General features: G+C 42.8%; 1 protein-coding gene across 4 annotated transcripts in view; it reads right to left on the bottom strand.

Annotated features, from left to right (window-relative positions):
* KCNQ2 (potassium voltage-gated channel subfamily Q member 2) overlaps window positions 1-23774 on the bottom strand; it is a 99422-nt gene that overhangs the window by 57700 nt on the left and 17948 nt on the right. For all 4 annotated transcript variants that reach the window (XM_083146755.1, XM_083146754.1, XM_083146757.1 and 1 more), the window contains exons 2-7: window positions 17673-17763; window positions 17326-17452; window positions 13131-13306; window positions 2372-2500; window positions 1184-1294; window positions 981-1076 (exon numbers count right to left, since the gene is read on the bottom strand). In XM_083146755.1, coding sequence (XP_083002881.1) covers window positions 981-1076; window positions 1184-1294; window positions 2372-2500; window positions 13131-13306; window positions 17326-17452; window positions 17673-17763 — 730 coding nt within the window. The remainder of the gene's footprint in view (window positions 1-980; window positions 1077-1183; window positions 1295-2371; window positions 2501-13130; window positions 13307-17325; window positions 17453-17672; window positions 17764-23774) is intronic.

Here is a 23774-nt window from a genome sequence, read left to right as displayed (position 1 = left end):
CAGCATATCGATCGAACGTGCGAACACACTGCACTTTTGTTCCGATATGGGCCAGTCCTGTCGGATGAATATTAAACAGCACTGAACCTTCGACCGACCGAGTATGGATGGACAAGACCGTTTTTGCCGTTTATCGATCATACATTTTATTATATGTATTGGGTAATCTGCAGTAATTTATGTGTATACACTGCCTATTCTGCTTTTCTTAATATTGGATCTTTGTACTGCTGGCTCATAAGACGATAATTGTTTAATAAAAACTGCTTTGTTAAAAAAAAAAAAAGTAAAGTCCATGGGACTGTAAATGCAATCTTCTATTATGACGAATCATTACTGTATTATATACTGTGTAGTAACAGCAGGTAGAGTAACATTAACATGTTCTAATACACTGTGGGCACCACATCTTCTGGAGTAAGCCAAGCACTTACAGAACGGTTGTTCCTGCTGCCCTTGCAGAGCTGGATGCACGATTAGATGAGACTGACTCCAGATACTGCACAAAAGGCACTATATGCATCCATTTATCAATTAAAATGCATCCAACTCTACGTGAGCCCCACATTTACATGAAATATGCTCATTTAGATAATGAGACAAATGCATGTCTAAAAATAAAGGTTACAGTGAGATTGAGACAAATCTATACTAGAGGACTAGGAATTTGGGGATTGTAGTACCACAACAGCTTGGAAAACAGTTTGCTCTAATACGCTCTGTATTTTCCAGTAAACTGGGTTTATTCCTCACAAAGGCATTGGCTGATTTACAAGAGGACGTGCTTAATTATTCCACCTTTCACCATTCTCCCAAATTCCCTAGATGCCATCTGCTCCAAGTTCTGATGCGTGTAGAACAGGATGACGTCTTTCGTTGACAGCTATGGACAGATTTCTGTTGCAGAGATTACACATCCCACACTGTGAACTCTTTCTATAACAGGTCCCAGCAGGGGAAATGGGATACTAGAATATTACCTGAATCAACCCAGCGGCAGGATTACGTCTCTTCTCAAAGTGTTTCTGCCTGTGTTGCTCTTGAACTTTAAGGGCAAATCCAGATCCAAGAATCCCCTGAAACAAGAAGACAGCTCCTATTACATTCCATGGAGAGGTGCCACTTACACCCGTGCAGAGGTGCAGTCATTACTAGGAACTCTGTCTCAGGACAGTACACTTACAGCTGGGAGAGCGAAAAAGGAAACGCCTATGAGTGTAAAGGTAGCAGCAAGCAGGCGGCCATTCCAAGTTTGTGGATACTTATCGCCATAACCAATGGTGGTCAGAGTGATCTAAAAAGAATAATTGAGAATAAACATCTTCCTACTATATATTATTGAGAAGAGATCAAAATAAATCTGAGTTAAACGCATGCTAAAGCTGATTAGCAGTAATACCCAAGACTACAAATTACTATGCAATAGTAGGCCGGGTCACTTATACAATAGGTCAAAACTGGGCCATTAATGTATATGCAGACTGGGCAGATGCCGACAGGCTACACAACAGCAAGGTCCTGTAAATAAAGTACAGGACCACTACAGAAATAACGTCAGTATTCCATGCCTACATATTCAATATATATTTTGGCATTAAATTTCTCATATTCATCCCTACAACCTACTATCCATTTTCTTATATAGGTACACCACCGATAAACCTGAACCCTTGGCTCCAGCAGAGTGCCAAATTATCCCTTCTGATGGATTATCAGTGCTATACCCCATCCATCTCCCCCTGTACTCTCTGCAGCCACCTCAACTGCCCCAAGGCTGTCCATCGACTCAGCAATCCATCTGTCCCCGTAGCGCATATCTCCACCAGCAGCACGGCTCCCCCACACACAGCGCAACACCCTCCCTACTCGATGCCACCCTAAACCCTCTTGCAGCCTAAATTACTCCAGCACATGTTGTGTCCAGATTAAAAGAAGTTCTGGACCATCAGGTGCCAGAAAAACTATGGTTTACATGTATATTCCAGAAGACCAACACTGTATACAAACTGATTGCATGGTTCCTGCATTCAACATTCTCAATAACATGCTAAATATATTATTTTGAGTATTATTTCATTGGTTTCGGATTTCCTCTACAGTATGTTTAAAGAACACTAAACACAAAACAGGTTCTTAAACAAAAGATGGATAATAACTTTCATTGTTGGCACCCCTATTAGAACGACTGGTAATTATGGCTTCTACAGCCATTGTATCGTATAGGTGTCACAATCATCTGTTCTTAAAGAACTCTAAAATCTACATATGTAGATCCATGTTGTCATATGAATTTTTTTAATCTCAGAAAAATACTCTTACTATTTTATATGATTTGTGATAATTGGTGACTGATAACTTCAGAGAGACTTACCAAACCCCACCATAAGGCATCTGCATATGTATCAAACATGTCACTGTTCTCCTCCTTTTCTGCCAGATACACCAGGAAAGACGCAAGGATCAGACACAGGAAGCCGATGTACCAAGCAGTTATCAGTTCCTGCAGAGGGAAACAACATTAGATAGTCAGATAGTGGAACACTGAGAGGTAACCTGTGGTGTGAGTAGTGGTGAACATTATGTGGGGTAGTCAATCCCCAACCGCAATTTCCGACAGGGGAAATAGCAGTGGGTGCCTATTCAATGATGTCTTTCCCGACGGCATTGAACAGGCATCTCGGCAGAACAGGCCCGACTTTAACCCCTTCCCGACATTTGACGTACATTTACGTCATGGCCGGGATGTACTTCCCGACACATGGCATAAATGTACGTCATGACTTTAAACTGTCACTGCGTCTCGAGACGCAGTGACAGAGGGACGATGTCTGCTGTCCCTGACAGCAGACATGTCCCTGCATGCCCAGGGGGGGCTGCGATGTCGCCCCCCCGTCGGCGATCGCTGTGATTGGCTGTTCAGTGTGAACAGCCAATTACAGCGTTTTCCTGTGTTACCAGCGAATCAGACGCTCGGTAACACAGGTGTCAATCACCGCCGGGCGTCAGGGGGCATGAGGGGGTCATCGGTGACGATGACACCTCACCCCACCCTCACCCCACCTGCCCCCAAGGCTGTGATTGGTCCGTGGGACCCACGGACCAATCACAGCCAAGGCGCGACATTTAAACTAACGGTGACTGCGCTGCAGACGCCATTCCGGTCTGGAGTAGCGTGCAGAGCGGTCACCGTGCCTATCTGCCGTGATACTGACCTGATCCTTGCTAATACTTACCTGATCCTTGCAAATACCTTACCTGATCACTTGATCACTGCTTGTAGCGTGCTGGACGCTTCCTGGATCTGACTTCCTGAGACTTCCTGCTGCTGCTGCAGTGTGATAGAGAGATAGAGAGATAGAGAGAGAGAGATAGAGAGAGATAGAGAGATAGTGACAGAGAGAGCTATATTTTGTGTCTGCTACCCCCCCTTTTTGGGGGTGCAGGGGTTTTTTATATATAAATAACTGTCGCTGCTGCTGCAGTGTCATAGTGATAGATAGTGATAGATAGTGAGAGATAGTGATAGATAGTGAGAGATAGAGAGATTTGTGTCTGCTACCCCCCCTTTTTGGGGGTGCAGGTTTTTTTTTATATATATAACTGTCAGTGCTGCTGCTGCAGTGTCATAGTGATAGATAGTGAGAGATAGAGAGATAGTGACAGAGAGTGATAGAGAGTGTATATTTTGTGTCTGCTACCCCCCCTTTTTGGGGGTGCAGGTTTTTTTTTATACATATAACTGTCAGTGCTGCTGCTGCAGTGTGATAGATAGTGATAGATAGTGATAGATAGTGAGAGATAGAGAGAGATAGTGACAGAGAGTGATAGAGAGTGTATATTTTGTGTCTGCTACCCCCGCCTTTTGTGCTGATCACCATATCTGAGGTGATCAGCAACTTTTTGGGGGCGCAGAGGTTTTTTTTTTTATATATACCTGTCAGTTGCTGCCAGTTGCACCAAAGGTTGTGCACCTGCTGCCCCTCACTGGTAATCAGTGTCGCATCACTGATCACCTTTTTTTTTTTTTTGTGGGTGCTGTGTGGTCTTTTTTTAATTTTTTTTTTACACACACTGTGATTTTGTGGGTGTCCTGTGGCCACTGTGCGCTGATCAGTGACGTACATCACTGATCAGCTTTTTCGGCACAGGGTTGATCTATTTTTTTTTTTATTTGATCAAATTCCTGTTGCCTTTGAGCGCTGTTCAGTGACAGACGTTACTGACCAACATCTGTGCTCAATTTTTGGCGCAGGACCTTTTTTTTTTTTAACCCCTTCAATTTTTTTTTTTTTAACCCCTTCAATTTTTTTTTTTGGTATAAAGTATTTTTTTTTTCTGCACTACATACACATTACACACTACATTCCCCCCAGGTTGAAATAAAGTTTGTACCCCCCCCTACACTATACACGTGTTGAAACATTTCACTACCAGTAACACAAAAATAAAAATGGCATCCCAAATGTCCTCCCAAATGTCCTCCCAGTCATCCAGGAGAATGTATTCAGTGGAGGAGGCATATGCCATGCTTGCCTCTGACTCTGACACAGCCAGTGATGCAAGCGGGGAATTTGAAGGATTCGTCTTAAGCTCCTCTTCCTCCTCTGGTGATGAGGGACCCCCTCAAAGACGCCCCCGTAGAGCAGCTGAGACCCCCCCCCCCAACAATTGATCTCGTATGGACCCCACCACCAGACAATTTTGAGCCCCAGGTTCCTGAGTTTTTGGCCATGCCAGGAATCCAATTTGATTCCACAGGTCTCAGAGAAATTGACTTTTTCAAATTATTTTTCTCTGATGATTTTATAAATTTAATGGTGGACCAAACTAATTTATATGCCCAGCAGTTTATTGCTCAAAACCCCACGTCATCATTTGCTAGGTGGACCCCTGTAGATGCAGTAGAGATGATGACGTTTTGGGGTCTGGTGTTTCATATGGGCATAGTAAAAAAGCCAGAAATTAGGCAATATTGGAGTACAGATGTTCTGTACAGTACTCCATTTTACCGTATGGCCATGACCCGGACTCGATTTGAGACAATTCTTAAATTTATACATTACACCGATAATGCACAGTGCCCACCCAGAGATGATCCCACCTTTGACCGGCTATTCAAAGTCAGGCCGGTCATTGATCATTTCAGTGCCAAATTTGAAGAGGTGTACATCCCTGAAAAATTTATTTGTATCGACGAGTCCCTTATACATTTTAAAGGAAGGGTTAAATTCCGCCAGTACCTTCCCAGTAAGAGGGCAAGGTATGGCATAAAAATGTATAAACTGTGTGAAAGCACCTCAGGGTACACCCACAGGTTTAGGGTTTATGAAGGGAAGGATTCAAGAATTGAACCGCCAGAATGCCCCCCCTCCCTCGTAGGTGTTAGTGGGAAAATTGTCTGGGATTTAGTGCACCCCTTCCTGGATAAAGGTTATCACCTCTATGTGGATAACTTTTACACTAGCATCCCCCTGTTTAAGGCCCTTGGTTCAAGAGGTACAGCAGCTTGCGGTACTGTGCGCAAGAACCAAAGAGGCCTCCCAAAAACGCACATTGCCCAAGTAATGAGAAGGGGTGAAAGCAGGGGAATATGCAACGAAAATATGTTGTTGGTCAAATATAAGGACAAGAGGGATGTCCTTATACTGACAACAATTCACGGAGACAGTACCACCTCCGTCCCTGTACGAGGTACCAGTACCCACACCTCAAAACCTAATTGTATCCTGGATTACAATAGGTACATGGGCGGAGTGGATCTTTCAGATCAGGTACTGAAGCCGTACAGTGCCCTGCGGAAAACAAAAATCTGGTACAAGAAGGTGGCCGTGTATATCATCCAGATGGCACTGTATAACGCTTACGTGCTATTCCGTTCTACCGGCCAGAGGGGGACATTTATGCACTTTCAAGAGGAAGTCATAAAGGGCCTAATATTTGGGAACCAGCAGGCAGAGGGCCCCAGTACTTCTAGTACTGGCCCACGTATTGTACCAGGGCAGCATTTTCCTGATGAAATCCCCTCCACTGGAAAAAAGGGCAGGACACAAAAAAGGTGCAAAGTTTGCTATAAAAAGGGAATAAGAAAGCAAACTATTTTCCAGTGTGACACTTGCCCCGACAAACCCGGCCTATGTATAAAGGAGTGTTTTAAAATATACCACACATCTATGGAATATTAGGTTCATAATTTCACCGTGCTTCGGGGGTCTTGCTAATGCCACATAGCACCCACCATTCATTCCACCAGAATCTGAGCCGCAAAATCCAAAAATCACTCCTTCCCTTCTGAGTCCTGCCATGCACCCAACTGGTATTTTTTGGTCACATGTGAGGCATTGCCGTACTTGGGAGATATTGGGGCACAGATTTTGGGGTGCTTTTTCTCCTTCATTCCTTGTGAAAATGAAAAATTTTGAGCCAGAACTGCATTTTTGTGTAAAAAAATGTAATTTTTCATGTTCACTGCCCACTTGTATCAAAATTGGTGAAACCCCTGGGGGTTTGAAATGTACACTATACCCCTAGATGAATTCCCTGAGGGGTGTAGTTTGCAAAATGGGGTCACTTGTGGGGGGGTTCCACTGTATTGGTGCTTTGGGGGTCTTGCTAATGCGACATAGCACCCACCATCATTCCACCAGAATTTGTGCTGCAAACTCCAAATATCACTCCTTCCCTTCTGAGTCCTGCCACTTTTTGGTCACACATGAGGCATTGCCGTACTCGGGAGAAATTGGGGCACAGATTTTGGGGTGCTTTGTCTCCTTCATTCCTTCTGAAAATGAAAAATTTTGAGCCAGAACTGCATTTTTGTGTAAAAAAATTTAATTTTTCATTTTCACTGCCCACTTGTATCAAAATTGGTGAAACCCCTGGGGGTTTGAAATGTACACTATACCCCTAGATGAATTCCCTGAGGGGTGTACTTCGCAAAATGGGGTGACTTGTGGGGGGGTTCCACTGTATTGGTGCAACATAGCACCCACCATTCATTCCACCAAAATCTGTGCTGCAAAATCCAAAAATCACTCCTTCCCTTCTGAGTCCTGCCATGCACCCAACTGGTATTTTTTGTTCACATGTGAGGCATTGCCGTACTCTGGAGAAATTGGGGCACAGATTTTGGGGTGCTTTTTCTCCTTCATACCTTCTGAAAATGAAAAATTTTGAGCCAGAACTGCATTTTTGTGTAAAAAAATGTAATTTTTCATGTTCACTGCCCACTTGTATCAAAATTGGTGAAACCCCTGGGGGTTTGAAATGTACACTATACCCCTAGATGAATTCCCTGAGGGGTGTAGTTTGCAAAATGGGGTCACTTGTGGGGGGGTTCCACTGTATTGGTGCAACATAGCACCCACCATTCATTCCACCAAAATCTGTGCTGCAAAATCCAAAAATCACTCCTTCCCTTCTGAGTCCTGCCATGCACCCAACTGGTATTTTTTGTTCACATGTGAGGCATTGCCGTACTCGGGAGAAATTGGGGCACAGATTTTGGGGTGCTTTTTCTCCTTCATACCTTCTGAAAATGAAAAATTTTGAGCCAGAACTGCATTTTTGTGTAAAAAAATTTAATTTTTCATGTTCACTGCCCACTTGTATCAAAATTGGTGAAACCCCTGGGGGTTTGAAATGTACACTATACCCCTAGATGAATTCCCTGAGGGGTGTAGTTTGCAAAATGGGGTCACTTGTGGGGGGGTTCCACTGTATTGGTGCTTTGGGGGTCTTGCTAATGCGACATAGCACCCACCAAAATTCCACCAGAATCTGAGCTGCAAAATCCAAAAATCACTCCTTCCCTTCTGAGTCCTGCCATGCACCCAACTGGTATTTTTTGGTCACATGTGAGGCATTGCCGTACTCGGGAGAAATTGGGGCACAGATTTTGGGGTGCTTTTTCTCCTTCATACCTTCTGAAAATGAAAAATTTTGAGCCAGAACTGCATTTTTGTGTAAAAAAATGTAATTTTTCATGTTCACTGCCCACTTGTATCAAAATTGGTGAAACCCCTGGGGGTTTGAAATGTACATTATACCCCTAGATGAATTCCCTGAGGGGTGTAGTTTGCAAAATGGGGTCACTTGTGGGGGGGTTCCACTGTATTGGTGCTTTGGGGGTCTTGCTAATGCGACATAGCACCCACCAAAATTCCACCAGAATCTGAGCTGCAAAATCCAAAAATCACTCCTTCCCTTCTGAGTCCTGCCATGCACCCAACTGGTATTTTTTGGTCACATGTGAGGCATTGCCGTACTCGGGAGAAATTGGGGCACAGATTTTGGGGTGCTTTTTCTCCTTCATACCTTCTGAAAATGAAAAATTTTGAGCCAGAACTGCATTTTTGTGTAAAAAAATGTAATTTTTCATGTTCACTGCCCACTTGTATCAAAATTGGTGAAACCCCTGGGGGTTTGAAATGTACACTATACCCCTAGATGAATTCCCTGAGGGGTGTAGTTTGCAAAATGGGGTCACTTGTGGGGGGGTTCCACTGTATTGGTGCTTTGGGGGTCTTGCTAATGCGACATAGCACCCACCAAAATTCCACCAGAATCTGAGCTGCAAAATCCAAAAATCACTCCTTCCCTTCTGAGTCCTGCCATGCACCCAACTGGTATTTTTTGGTCACATGTGAGGCATTGCCGTACTCGGGAGAAATTGGGGCACAGATTTTGGGGTGCTTTTTCTCCTTCATACCTTCTGAAAATGAAAAATTTTGAGCCAGAACTGCATTTTTGTGTAAAAAAATGTAATTTTTCATTTTCACTGCCCACTTGTATCAAAATTGGTGAAACCCCTGGGGGTTTGAAATGTACACTATACCCCTAGATGAATTCCCTGAGGGGTGTACTTTGCAAAATGGGGTGACTTGTGGGGGGTTCCACTGTATTGGTGCAACATAGCACCCACCATTCATTCCACCAAAATCTGTGCTGCAAAATCCAAAAATCACTCCTTCCCTTCTGAGTCCTGCCATGCACCCAACTGGTATTGTTTGTTCACATGTGAGGCATTGACGTACTCGGGAGAAATTGGGGCACAGATTTTGGGGTGCTTTTTCTCCTTCATACCTTCTGAAAATGAAAAATTTTGAGCCAGAACTGCATTTTTGTGTAAAAAAATGTAATTTTTCATTTTCACTGCCCACTTGTATCAAAATTGGTGAAACCCCTGGGGGTTTGAAATGTACACTATACCCCTAGATGAATTCCCTGAGGGGTGTAGTTTGCAAAATGGGGTCACTTGTGGGGGGGTTCCACTGTATTGGTGCTTGGGGGGTCTTGCTAATGCGACATAGCACCCACCAAAATTCCACCAGAATCTGAGCTGCAAAATCCAAAAATCACTCCTTCCCTTCTGAGTCCTGCCATGCACCCAACTGGTATTTTTTGGTCACATGTGAGGCATTGCGGTACTCGGGAGAAATTGGGGCACAGATTTTGGGGTGCTTTGTCTCCTTCATTCCTTGTGAAAATGAAAAATTTTGAGCCAGAACTGCATTTTTGTGTAAAAAATGTAATTTTTCATTTTCACTGCCCAGTTGTACCACAATTGGTGAAACCCCTGGGGGTTTGAAATGTACACTATACCCCTAGATGAATTCCCTGAGGGGTGTAGTTTGCAAAATGGGGTAACTTGTGGGGGGGTTCCTAAATTTTAGCATCTTATGGTGCCTAGAAACCTACATGGTGCCTAAAAAATAATCTCATAAAAAGGAGGCTCCAAAATCAAGTAGGTGCTCCTTCTATTATGAAGCCTGTGGTTTGGTCAACGTGCACACTAGGGCCACATATAGGATATTTTTGAAAACAAAAGAATTGGGGGAATCAATTTTTAGTCACATTTCTCTAGTAAAATGTACTGTGTTCCTTAGAAAAATGTATTAAAATTGCAAATCTGCAAAAAAAATGAAATTTTGAAATTAATTCCTGTGAAACACCTAAAGGGTTAACAAACTTCCAAAATGCTGTTTTGAATACTGTGAGGGGTGCAGTTTTTGAAATGGCATCATTTATGGGGGTGTCTCACATACAAGTCCCTCAAAGTCATATCAGAACTGAACTGGTCCCTAAAAAAATCAGTGTTTGAAATTTTCTTGAAAATTTGAGAATTTGCTATTCATATTGTAAGCCTCCTAGTGTCCAAAAAAATTAAAAGGAAGTTGAAATAATGATGGCAACATAAAGTAGACATATGGTCTATGTTAGTTATTAACTATTTTGAGTGGTATGATTATTTGTCTCACAAGCAGAAAATTTAACATTTTGCAAATCGCTAAATTTTCCATTTTTTCACGACATTTTGGTATTTTTCACAAAAAAACACAGACTGTATCGACCCAAATTTACCACTAATTTGAAGTACAATGTGTCACAAAAAAACAATCTCAAAATCACTGGGATAAGTAAAAGCAAAAAAAAGTTATCCCCACTTAAGTGAGACATGTCAGATTTGAAAAAAATGGCTCTGTCAGGAACGCAAAAACTAGCTCTGTCAGGAAGGGGTTAAAACAGTCAGGCCTGTTCTGCCAAGAATGGCCATGGATTGTCGAGCTCACGGCCATATCTCGGCAATCCACAACCGTTTCTCACGGACACACCCCCTTTTCAGAGCTCGGCCTACCCAATCTTAGTCGAGGGAGCAGAGAAAGGGCCTGGGGTTATGACTGCCAGGACGTCCCGACAGTCGTGACCCAGGATTGAATACTCCCCAATAAATTGTAGTTCAAAGATAGAAAAAACACAGACCACTGCTAGAAACCAGTTCTGTCATTGTAAAAGAGGTTAATTGGGATTGCAAAATCTAGAAGTATACTAGAAGGTTGTTTAAATTGCAGGAGCTAGCCATCTTTGTTTGATTGGAGAACTCTCTCCACACAACAGGTCCTCTGCACTCTCCTGCCTTCATTGCAGCTTGATGCCCTCTAAAGTTCAAATATACATATAAGAATGACGGCGCCACTCAAATACCTCAGCACAAGAATAAACACTCAGAGACACTGCTTAAACTCAATGCTTCAAATTCAAACAGAAATTTTCATCAACAGTCATTCTTGATGAAAATTTCAGTCCAAGTTGAAACATTGAGTATATATATATATATATACAGTCTTTGGTTGTTCAGCACTCTGTATAAATATGCAGCTGCGTACCGGTGCCTTCCTGGATGCTGGACTATGTAGACAAAATCCGGGGGACCTTGGAGGGGTTACCCCAGGAAAGGAGGTGGCACTCAGACGTCTTTTTAGAAGATTTTTATAGGAGATTGCAGATCAAAACATAGCTGTGGTCTGACCACAGCTATGTTTTGATCTGCAATCTCCTATAAAAATCTTCTAAAAAGACGTCTGAGTGCCACCTCCTTTCCTGGGGTAACCCCTCCAAGGTCCCCCGGATTTTGTCTATATATATATATATATATATATATATATATATATATATATATATATATATATATATACACTATAGCCAGCTACAGCACTCACACTAAGCAACTTCAACAAAAGGCACTCGCTGGTCCTTGGTACAGTTTTTCAATGTTTCAAGATAATTTAATCCTTTCATCAGGAGTACAAACACATAAATGCCATGATACATACCTTATAACCCTGTACACGTGATCGAGACCCACCTCCAGGAATCCTGACATCAGCACCCAGCATTACAACCCAGCTCAATGTTAGACCCCCAGCAACTTGTCAAGACTGTTGCCGGTCAACAATCAACTCAATACACAAATATGACAGACCATCATACACATCAGCAGTGTGGAGCATTCTATAGCGGCTGCTCGCGCAGGCATTTATTCCATCCGTCCATGCTCCAAAAATATAAGCATCATATAACAAAGGTGCCCAAATCCTGAGATCACCAAATCAAATAAGGTTTCCAGAATTACTGCGAGAATGCCGCAGCTGGGTATGCTATATAACACTTGGTCTAAATCCTTTACAAAGGCCTCAGCCCATAAGGTCACAGTTAATTCACATCCTGCAAAGCAGGGGCTGTGCTGTGCAAATCTCCAAATAAATGACATTACATTGGAGTAGTTTTATGTTACAAGCCCATTTAAAAGGACCTTTTCTCTGTTGATTTTAAGACCTGTTCTTGGAAATATTTTCACTATTAATGCAAATGAATCAACTGTGACCTCACGGGTAAGGCCTTTCGGTACTTGTGTATTATCACGGCTCCCTATTTGCATATGTACGGAACCGTAGGGAAATCGCATCGCATTGCATGCAGTTTTTTGCGTGCAATGTGATTTTCCTATGTCATTTATTCACTGCTCTCTGCTCGCATGCAATCGCACCGCACGCTTAATCGCATGCAATTTTATAGGGTGCAATGCCATTTACTTTACTATACACTTCTATGAGATGCAATGAGATTCTAGGCACCACCCCCACCCCCCCCACACACACACACACACACACACTATCCACGACACCCTGAAGCGAGGCTCGCTGCGCTTGCCATGCTTTGGGCTCGGTGGCTTGCTGCGCACGCCACACTATATACATTCAACTCCAAACCGATGTGTATAGTGGGGTATGAAAAGGTCAGGAAAACGCAGTCCGCTGCGCTCGCCACGCTTCGGGGTGGTGTGGATAGTGGGGGGTGCCTAAATCTCATTGCATCATATAGAAGTGTAAATTAAAAGGCATCGCACCCTATAAAATCGCATGCGATCGCATTGCCCCTGGGCAGAGAGCAGTGAATAAATTACATAGGAAAATCGCATCAAATCACACGCAAAAAAAATATCGTTGTTGAACTTCAAAATTAGTATTCTAACCGCAATCTACATAAGGACATCTGTTATATTAATAATGTTTATATTTTAACTTACGTTTTATTGGTTGTACCAATTATATCTTAAATATAATTTTAATATTACATTATTCAACCTTGATCTTGGGTGAAGCACAACCTTAAGAACTCAACTTATAATTGATAGATGACGCTAGTATTGAGTACACAATCTATATTGTGAAGTTGAACACAAAAACAGCATGCAGAGTTAGCAATTCTAATGTCCAGCGCCCTCTGAGACTTTTGGTCTGTCATACGGTATTGAGGATAGGTGTATGAGGACACATTTGTATGTTATGTGATACCTTGCTGTGTGCATACACCACAGAACCCAGTAGTTTCCATGTCCCCCCTCTACGATCCATACGAATCATCCGCAGTATCTGCAGAAACCTTAGACTCCTGAGGGCTGACGTGGCAAAGACATTCCCCTGTGAGCCTGCAGACAGGACCGCTATGGATGCGATCAACACCAAGATGTCTAAAAATGTAAGAAAACAAAAAACAATTAATGATCTATTTTTTTCTTCTTCTATAAACCAACGAAGCAAGCGCCATCCATTTACAACAAATTATAATTGCCAATTTCCATTTAAGTGACGATATCATGCAATTAATGAATACATTTATGTAATAAGTGCCTGACACATAAATTTATATTCATGAGCATGCTTCTTTGTATTCACTAGCAATCAGTGACAACATGGCTTAAATTCATCAACGATAATCATTAAGCTGCAGGTCCTGCTAAACGAATAGGCTGCCCAGTGATGGCTATTGTGGCAAATTTAGCAACTAGTTTTATGCAGCCGTCGGTGTAATTCCGGTAAGTCTCCGTGATATTTTAAAGCAGCAATAATTCAAAAGGCAAAAATCAGTTTGGTTATATTTCCCCCCAGTACCACCATGTGTGGGACAATATAGATACACTGAACACAAACGGGGCAATTCAAATGACAGTGCGCCGGCAGCCTTCAGATGGCGCCCAACCGAGCGATTCAATTGTTGTTAAATGAGACCGAGATCGGCTGCTGGCACCTGCGCTCAGCCCACAGACATATCCCATCGACCATCTTGCGGTATATCAGCCATTTTATTGCCTGTGTGTTCCCAGCTTTAGACGTATGCAGTTAGATGATAATTGCTAAAACGTGGCAAAATTGGTGATGTATACAACTCTGAATCCAGCCCACAATATTTTACTCTATGTAAACTCTGCCTCATTACGGTTAACGTTGCACCTCAAAACCTGATGCTGGCGTAAATCCCTTCAGCTGCAGTTCTGAGCAGATTAATGCTCTGCAGATTCAGTTATGGGGGAACAATGTGCTTAGGGAACCACTGGTGCACACACTGTTCCCAGTTACAGTTGTGCACTTTCCCTGACTGTAAGCAATAAACTTCTAAATAAAGTATAGTCTGTATTGAATGCTCAATCATGCTGGTACTTTCTAAGTGACAGCAGGCAGATAATCCGCTTTGAGTTATCAAATGTATGTGCAGGGAAAGGGACATTCATTACAACCAGTGAGTGCTTTGAGGCAAAAGGGATAGGAAACCTAGAGACAAAAATAAAATGTGAAGCTGTCTGGAACCACACAGTCTGCTCGTCTACTGATTTATTTCAATCAAATGCCTCAACGTCTGAATGTAAAAAAATGAAAGCAAAGAATGTAAATAGAGCTCAGACATCTGTAAATATGGAGGCCAATTCCGGGCCATTTTTTCAATCCAGGGGCCAAATGTAATAGGGTGAGAGTTTCAGAAAGTAAGAGATTTTGGGAGAGTTTTCCCATGTTTTTTAAAACAGCAATCAATTACATCAACCTGGTTTTGCAGTGCAATGGATTGCTGCACCCTATTTGGCCCCTGGGATTGAAAAACTGTCAATCCTGGGATTCTTTGGAAACTTTTATTATTGGCCTCCTGATGCCGCGCCGGGAACTGCTTTGAATCAGTCCTTCAGTGAGGCAGGTGGGGGCGGTGGAGCAGGTAGGCGGCAGATATGGCGAGCAGGTGGGTGGAGACTGAGGAGAGGAAGGCAGATACAGGGGATGGGACACACGGCGGAGAGAGCAAGCAGGGGCCAGTGGAAGGCGGCCAGTGCATGGCAGCGCAGTGTGACTTCTAACATCACGCTGTGCATCCGCACTGCATGTTTTCCAGGCAACGTTTGAGCTGAGCACTGCTCAGCGCTGCCTGGCAGAAAGGGAAAGAATGCTCATGCTAATTTAATCCTGAAATCTTGGAATTAGAGGCTCCAGTCCCAGGATTGAAATCCCAGCCAAAAATGCCCAAAGAATCCCGGTATCCCGCCAGTCCCAGGATTGGCATCCTTAGCTGTATAACATGGATAATCTGTGCATAGTGAGTATTGTTTTATCAGGCATGAACTGTGTTGAACGGCGATGAGGAGTACAGTAATTTACAGAATCTAAAGGTACCCTTATACGATTTAAGCACTTTTTATAAGTTCCGACGCATTGGGCTGAGAAACCGGGTGAAAAGTTGCCAAATCGTATGTGCCTAACCTCCGATTCCTATCTGATGTGCGTCCCCAGAGATCACAAGGGCTGCACATAGGATTTTTCCCACAGCCCTTGTCAGGATCGCATACAATATATCGTATGCAAAAGGACCACATACAATGTATCATATGTGATCCTGTTACCGGCGGCCAGTTGGCAGGGAATCGCATGCGAGGAGGCATGAAATACCTTGCAGTAATGTACTGGCACCTATACAATTCATGTATGCAGGACTTAACTAGCATACAGGTATTAATAGCATATCGTATGGTATATTTATCTAAAAGACTCCAGGGAACACAGGATAGGCATCGGTGTGGACATAGGTCCAGTAAAAAAGACTGTATTGATAATTATAGTTCAGAAAAAGTTTCACAATATAACAATCCCGTCATAAGTGCCAGAATTTGCCACGGGAACCCTGACACTTAAGGTGCCCATACACGTTGCGAGGGTTCCGTTCTCCCGCGGGCATCCCATTGCACAGAACATAAAGTCTGTGCAGCCCGTGCTTTTTGAACTAGCTACAGATGGAAATATTGTACCGTGTATGGGCACCTTTAGGACATGCAGTCTGAAGTGCAGTCGCCAAACTTACAGAGACACTCAGAGGTACAATTCTGTGTACAATAAACATTTAATAAAATGTGAGTTTTTAGAAGTGTGAGATGTTGGCCATAGCAACCAATCAGATTCTAGTTTTTATCCTCTAGAAGAGCTACGTAAATAAGTAGAATCTGATTGGTTGCAATGGCTTACTAATGAAAACTCAAACTTTAGTAAATTTACCCCTTAGTGTCATCGCAAATGGGGCCTAAATTCCATATTAGTCTATGATTTGGCAGGTTAGTCTAGTGGTTACCTGACAGAATATAATAATTTATGCATAAAAGGGCACAACCAGGGGTGTGGGCATCTAAAAACTGGACATTCAATACATGTCTACATTACAAATTTCTATATAGAGCTAGAATTCCTGATCTCACTTCCCTGATGTGAAGCAAAGTCTGGAGGGGAGTTCAGCCTGGAAGTACCTGGGCTACCATAAGTGCCTGCAATGCCTCATCATCGTTATCCTAAAACCAATGCCTCAAGTGTGCCATAATAATTGTAGCTTGCAGGTGGTCGTTCGCTCATACCCTCCGTCACTATCAGTTGAAGATGGGTAACCTAATAGATTTGCATTGTATGGCCCCACCATCAAAATGGCTGTATGTACCAACTAGGTGATTGGATGGAAAGTGGAGCAGCCACTATTAGCTTGTATTCGGTGGTAGAAAGCTAAACATTTTCAGGTATTTCTTTTCAATGTGTCAGTCATATGTGTGCTGGGACTGCAGTTTACACGTTACGTGTTACAAATGTCATTTTCAGAGTGCTAGTTTCAGAAAGCAAATAGCCTGTTAGACACTTAGGACCTTATTCTGACTTTATTCTTATCAGACGCCGTCCTCTGCGAGGACAGGGTGGGCAGCTGATATCCGACGATGTCAGCTGCCCCCCCCCCCCCCCCACACACACACACACACACCTGCATCATGGCCTCATTAGCCTGAGAACGCCCAGCGTTGTCATGGGAACATGAAATGCTGGGTGTTACCATATGCTAATGGGGCTGCCCAGCATCCCCCGCCCTTCTCCACTTCCCACCCGCTGTGTAGGGTGTGTGCACGCACCCTGCGTCTGCACATGCGCAGAAATGTAAACGCACAGAGGACCGAATAAATCAGAATAAGGTCCTTACTCACACCATCAGTGTCTTATGTTGGTGCACTGTCCTTTACTTCTAACCCTATTGCAGAGCAATACTATTACATGTAAATGCATAATTTATTTCAGGAACTTTAAATAATTTAGCTTAGTAACATGCTTTTATACATATATATAAATATATATATATATATATATATATATATATATATATATATACATATGCCCATTAGAGGGTTTCATTGATCTTTGAATTCCTCACCAATGACACAGAATGGCTTACGAGCAAACTTCAGCCGCCCCCTCCACCCTCTATAACGGCAGCAGCAGCCGGCGGCCCAGATCCGCACAAAGTATTCCACTCCAAAGACCACAATGGTGACGATTTCCTGTGTGATGAGAGAGAAACAGGCTTTAGCAAGTGTAAGACAGTAAGCTGCAGCCACAAAATGCTAATGGCTGCAGCTTAAGTTCACTTTATGTTTTAACCAAAATTGCTACAATACATTAGCTAAGATGCATGCAAGTACAGTAGATGGTATTATGTGTTGCATACTAAAGACAATGATGAAAACTTTTCCACCCTTTCAGAAGACTGTTCACACATACCAGGATGTACAGAGCCCCCTCCGACTTTTCCTCGTACTCTCTGATAGTAGAGAAGACAGAAAGAACAAGACAGGAGAAGACCAGCAGGAACCTATGGAACAAATAGATAATAGGTTTCTATTTGAGTTCTGTTTAAAAACATATCACTGTATCATTTTTATTGCTGAGAGAATGGAACAATAAAGGGTGAGTGTGTAATATCCTGTGTGTCTGGAACAATATAGGGTAAGTGTGTAATATACCATGTATCTGGAACAATATAGGGTAAGTGTGTTATATACAGTGTGTCTGGAACAATATAGGGTAAGTGTGTAATATACTGTGTGTATAGAACAATAAAGGGTAAGTGTGTTATATACCGTGTGTCTGGAACAATATAGCGTAAGTGTGTAATATCCCATGTGTCTGGAACAATATAGGGTAAGTGTATAATATACAGTGTGTCTGGAACAATAGAGGTTAAGTGTGTAATATCCCATGTGTCTGGAAAAATATAGGGTAAGTGTGTAATATACTGTGTGTCTGGAACAATAAACGGTAAGTGTGTAATATACCATGTGTCTGGAACAATATAGGGTAAGTGTGTAATATCCCATGTGTCTGGAACAATATAGGGTAAGTGTGTAATATCCAATGTGTCTGGAAAAATATAGGGTAAGTGGGTAATATACTGTGTGTCTGGAACAATATAGGGTAAGTGTGTAATATACTGTGTGTCTGGAACAATATAGGGTAAGTGTGTAATATCCCATGTGTCTGGAACAATATAGGGTAAGTGTGTAATATACCGTGTGTCTGGAACAATATAGGGTAAGTGTGTAATATCCCATGTGTCTGGAACAATATAGGGTAAGTGTGTAATATACTGTGTGTCTGGAACAATATAGGGTAAGTGTGTAATTGTTAGGACTCTAGCGGGGAATCAGCAGACCTGCTCCCTAACTCTGTTGCCCTAACCCGGAGTCCACGAATGCGTGCGGAGCTAGGCTTCACCTATAACCGTCCCGGCTGTAAGGGCGAATTAGGTCCGCCCAGACTCCATTACAGTCAGGTCTTAGGAGGGGACAACGTATTCGTGGAGGCAGACCAGGAGCAAGAGGATATATAGCTAACCCCGGAACGGGCAGGCCTATGACCCCTAAGGCAAAACAATATGCAACAATGCACCGTGGTGGAATTAGAAGATACAAAGAGTAATAATGACAACGGGATGGTACAAGATAATACCCAAATGCAACAATGCACAGAAGATGGAATATACCCTAATAAAACAGCAACAATGCTAGACGATGGTATTAAACAATACAACAATCTGCTCCCCACTTCCCTGCACTGGAAGGGACAAGCCCCACAGTGCAGATGCCCAAGATGGTACTGGAAAAACAGGAGGCAAGCGGACAGCAGGGATAGAACTATAACAAGAACTTAGCTGCAGCAGGGACAGGAACACTGGAACGTCAGCTTAGGAAGTTCGGGAACCAGGAACACCACTGGAATGCACGCAGGGTCCAAGAAGCTATAACCGGCGTCTGTTCCCAGCAGACGTCGGCTTTTTATTAAAATCCCCTGCCACTGCTGACGTCAGCCGCAGTGAGGGACGCTTGCCGGGCGGAAGTTCGGGGACGTTGCCGAGCAACGCCCCGACGCCCGGGAAAATGAGATCGGAAGTTTGGGGCGTTGCTCGGCAATGACCCTGACGCTTCCTTCTGACACTGCTCTCGCCACTCGTCCCGGACCTGCCAGCAGCAGGAGAAAGTCTTGGCGGCTAACAGTAATATCCCATGTGTCTGGAACAATATAGGGTAAGTGTGTAATATACTGTGTGTCTGGAACAATATAGGGTAAGTGTGTAATATACCGTGTGTCTGGAACAATATAGGGTAAGTGTGTTATATACAGTGTGTCTGGAACAATATAGGGTAAGTGTGTAATATACTGTGTGTCTGGAACAATATAGGGTAAGTGTGTAATATACCGTGTGTCTGGAACAATATAGGGTAAGTGTGTTATATACAGTGTGTCTGGAACAATATAGGGTAAGTGTGTAATATACTGTGTGTCTGGAACAATATAGGGTAAGTGTGTTATATACTGTGTGTCTGGAACAATATAGGGTAAGTGTGTAATATACCGTGTGTCTGAAACAATATAGGGTAAGTGTGTTATATACAGTGTGTCTGGAACAATATAGGGTAAGTGTGTAATATACTGTGTGTCTGGAACAATATAGGGTTATTGTATAATATACTGTGTGTCTTTAACGTAGTCTCACACTATTTGGAAGGAAGAATCTGGAACAGCTATGTTGTATCGCTGCCATCAATTACATATTGTACATATTGAGTCAAATTCAGTAAAACTGGCTATAGTATTATATTCCTATTACAGGCATTCCAACTGGACAATCTCCAATTTAGTGAGATGTCTACACAAAAGGATAACTACAGATTACATACAGAGAACTACAACAATTTCAGGAGAATGCAGCCAATCAGTTTTGTGGGCACCAATGAGAACAATGAATGATACCAATCATTCTTATTAAGCATTGTAACGTAAAACTCTGAAGGCCTGATTGTAAGTTGCGCACAATGCTAGTGTCCATTGAACGGAGGCATATTTTGGTACTGCAGATGAATACCAATACTCCTACAGCGCACACATCTTATGGGGTATGCGTGCAGAAGGGTGGTTGAATTTCAAGCACAAGGGCAGGTGATGAGATAAAGTGGATGGTGATATTGCAGCAGCCAATCAGCTCCTGTCCTTTTCAAACCCAGCCTGTAACTTAACAGTTAGGAGCTGATTGGCCGGTGATAAAGTAACAGACACTTTTTTCACTTCCCCAGGCTTAATAAATCTGTCTCATGGTTGTGTGCTGAGGCCTCCTGGAAAGATCTGTGTTATGCGGGAGTTATGCGGGAATGCAACTAAAGTGACTGCAAACTTACAAGCTGACATTGGAAGCCATACTCTGAGGGAGAATCAGCACCAAACATCAGTGGTGCAACCAATGGTGGCTTCTAAACATAGAAACATAGAAATTGACGGCAGATAAGAACCACTTGGCCCATCTAGTCTGCCCTTTTTTAAACATGTTACCTCAAAGCATAGTTGATCCTTATTTCTTTGTAATGATATCAATATGCCTATCCCAATCATATTTAAATTGTACTACTGTATTTGTGTCTACCACCTCTGATGGTAGGCTATTCCACTTATCTACTACTCTTTCTGTGAAGTAATTCTTCCTCACATTTCCCCTGAATCTTCCTCCCTCTAGTGTCAGTGCATGTCCTCGTGTTCTGTTGCTCCTCTTCCTGTGAAGAATGTCTCCCACCTGTACCTTGTTAAAACCCTTGATATATTTGAAAGTTTCTATCATGTCCCCCCTTTCCCTTCTCTGCTCTAAAGTATACATATTAAGATCTTTTAGTCTATCCAGGTACGTTTTGTGATGTAGGCCATGCACCAAAGAGGTATTTCCACTGCTCAGCGTACAGCTCTGAATTAGCCCAGTATCACTAATCACCTTCCACTTATTGAAGCTGTACATAGATCACATCGCAGGTTATTGGACCCCCTGCTAGAATGAAAGGACAATAGTAAGCTAGACCTCTGCTTTTGAAGTGAATAGGGTTTACATGTGTAAAATCTGTCTGTATCTCAATTAATGCCAGTCAATACGCCTTCCTAAATATTGGGATTCCGGGGGTCATTTTGGTTGGCTCTGTAAACTGCAAATCCTGCAGCCTACCAAGAGCCTGTGACGCCGCCCCGCCAAATACGCGCCCCCACCCCTGTCACCGAATCCCTGTGTTACTATGGAGGTGTTGTGTAATGAAGACACGTCCCCTCACATGTCTCCGCTGCAGGAGAAATCATTCGATGGTTGGTGACCATCGAATGATTTCTCCAATGAGTTCCAGTGGGAACTGACTTTTATTTGTGAGCGCCGGGACGAAGACGGGGATGTCAGCCCGACAGTCATGACCCAACATTGAATACCCCCCTTTGAGTGCCAACATCTCTGTGAGAGATGTTCAAGATATACGCTAAAAATGTCAGTGTCCCTCACATTTGTTATATAAATTCAAATTCAAAATGTTGTGTAAAAATAGATTATATTTGCTATATAAGGTAAGCATTACAGGTCACTATGATGAATAAAAATGCTTGTGTAACAATTTTCACACCTATCTTGACAAATTCACTTGGCATGCAAAGGGTTAATGACTTCCATACAATGTTCAGACAATACACAAATGTATGTGTGTGAGTCTGAGTGTGTGTGTGTGTGTGTGTGTGTGTGTGTGGAGGGGGGGGGGGTGTTAATTACATCTATTCCCAGGGGAGAGCTCAAATTTAGCGATGAGTGCTATATTCAGTCAATAACTTTAGTTCAGCAATTTCTTGTGGTCTTTCTACATTTGGTACCTCAGCTTAAAACATCAGTTGGTCCCCTAAGTGATGCACACCCTCTATAAGCCTTGGCCCTGATTTCATATTCCACAAAAAAAATGATAGTGCAGCGCACGTTTGTAACTCATTAGTAATTTCAACGAGAAAAAAAAAAATCACATCTTGTTATCCAGAGCTCAAATAATTGGATAATGAAAAGGGAAATTAATCTGCGGTTTTAGAAAACACATTTGGTGAATCTGTTTTCTATGAACAAGCAGTTTTAGCCACAAGAAACAGTGTTTCCTAGTGAGTGGTACAGATAGACTTTGGATGATTATAACAGGAAATGATTTGATTATGAGGCAGGGTACAGAGCTGTATATAGTCCATAACTGACCCATCCACCAGGGTTGCCATCAGGGGTACAGCCGGCAATAATGTATTGTGCTCAGATCACAGGGGGCCTTGCAGCATGATAATTATTCCACCTGTGAAATTCTTCATATTCACAGGCAGATGTCTACACTGCTGGGACTCCTGCCAGACTTTCTGTGACTAGTGGCAACTGCAGACTAGGGATGGACATGTTTTCCTTGTGATGGTAATGTTTTACAATTCACTGATTGTTTTCCGGTGGCATTTCTTGTTAAAACGCAACTAAATTCTGTGCATGTGTCCCATAGGAGGGTGGATTCCAGACCGATGGCTCTCTGATTCCCCAACTGTAGCTGGTCTAGGATCAGCAGACCCACGAAGCCTATCAGGGGATACTGCTTACTGTTCCAGTGGGCAGATGATTGCCAGAGCAAATTCATCCCATGCTACTTGCAGGCAGCCTCTAATTCTTGGTGTGTTCCAGATCTAGTTGTGTTCCTCTCTGCAAATTCCAGCTAATATTAGTCTCCATTCTACTCACTTCAGCTTGCAAGTACCAGTATCCATTCTATGCAGTGCATGTACGTAAATATCAGTACTTGTTATATGATCTGCACTCATCTAGTAAGCACAGTGTGGTGTATTCCACTCCTCAATACTCAGCACAGTTCTCCCTAGTTTGACTATTCACAGCAAACCCTGTACTCCGCCACCTCTCACATTAGAAGCATCATCACAACTTCAAGCTTCCTACATTCTCCTAATACCCAAGCCATCATTCCAGCTTCCCATCTGAGTTCATAAACCCCTAGAGATCTGAGGAAGATGAAGATGTCTACACCTAGGGAGGGCCCCAGGTTGTACCTACAGTGTGTAGCAACAGCTGCTACAGAGCCTAGGCTGCCTCCAGGTCCTGCCCACTGCCAGAAGGCGAGCACCCTTATCTCCCAAGTCCCATTGGCTGCTATTTATTCCTGAAGAAGGGTACACACAACAATTTGCGGCACCGTTGATATAACAATATCGGCGGTGCGCCCGGAAGAAAGAGCTAGCTCTAAAACACTGAATGATATTGTTAACCCAGCTGCCTCTGCAGAGTTACAGCTCCAGTTTTCAATTCTCAAAAGGAGGAAATAATGTTGAGGGCATGTAAATGGTAAATAGGGGTTTGGATTGAACAGATTAAGTTGTATAAAAATTCAGATTCCCGGATCTTGGCTTGGATCACATAATCTGGACTTTTTTACATGCTTGATGTCAGGATATGCCGACAGATCAATGATCATTGATGCTCACTGATTGGATCTCGTCTTCTTGTAGGAT

This window comes from Crinia signifera, chromosome 6 (assembly GCF_055691185.1).
Source record: "Crinia signifera chromosome 6, ASM5569118v1, whole genome shotgun sequence".
Lineage (NCBI taxonomy): Eukaryota > Metazoa > Chordata > Amphibia > Anura > Myobatrachidae > Crinia > Crinia signifera.
This window is presented reverse-complemented; position numbering and strand designations above follow the sequence as displayed.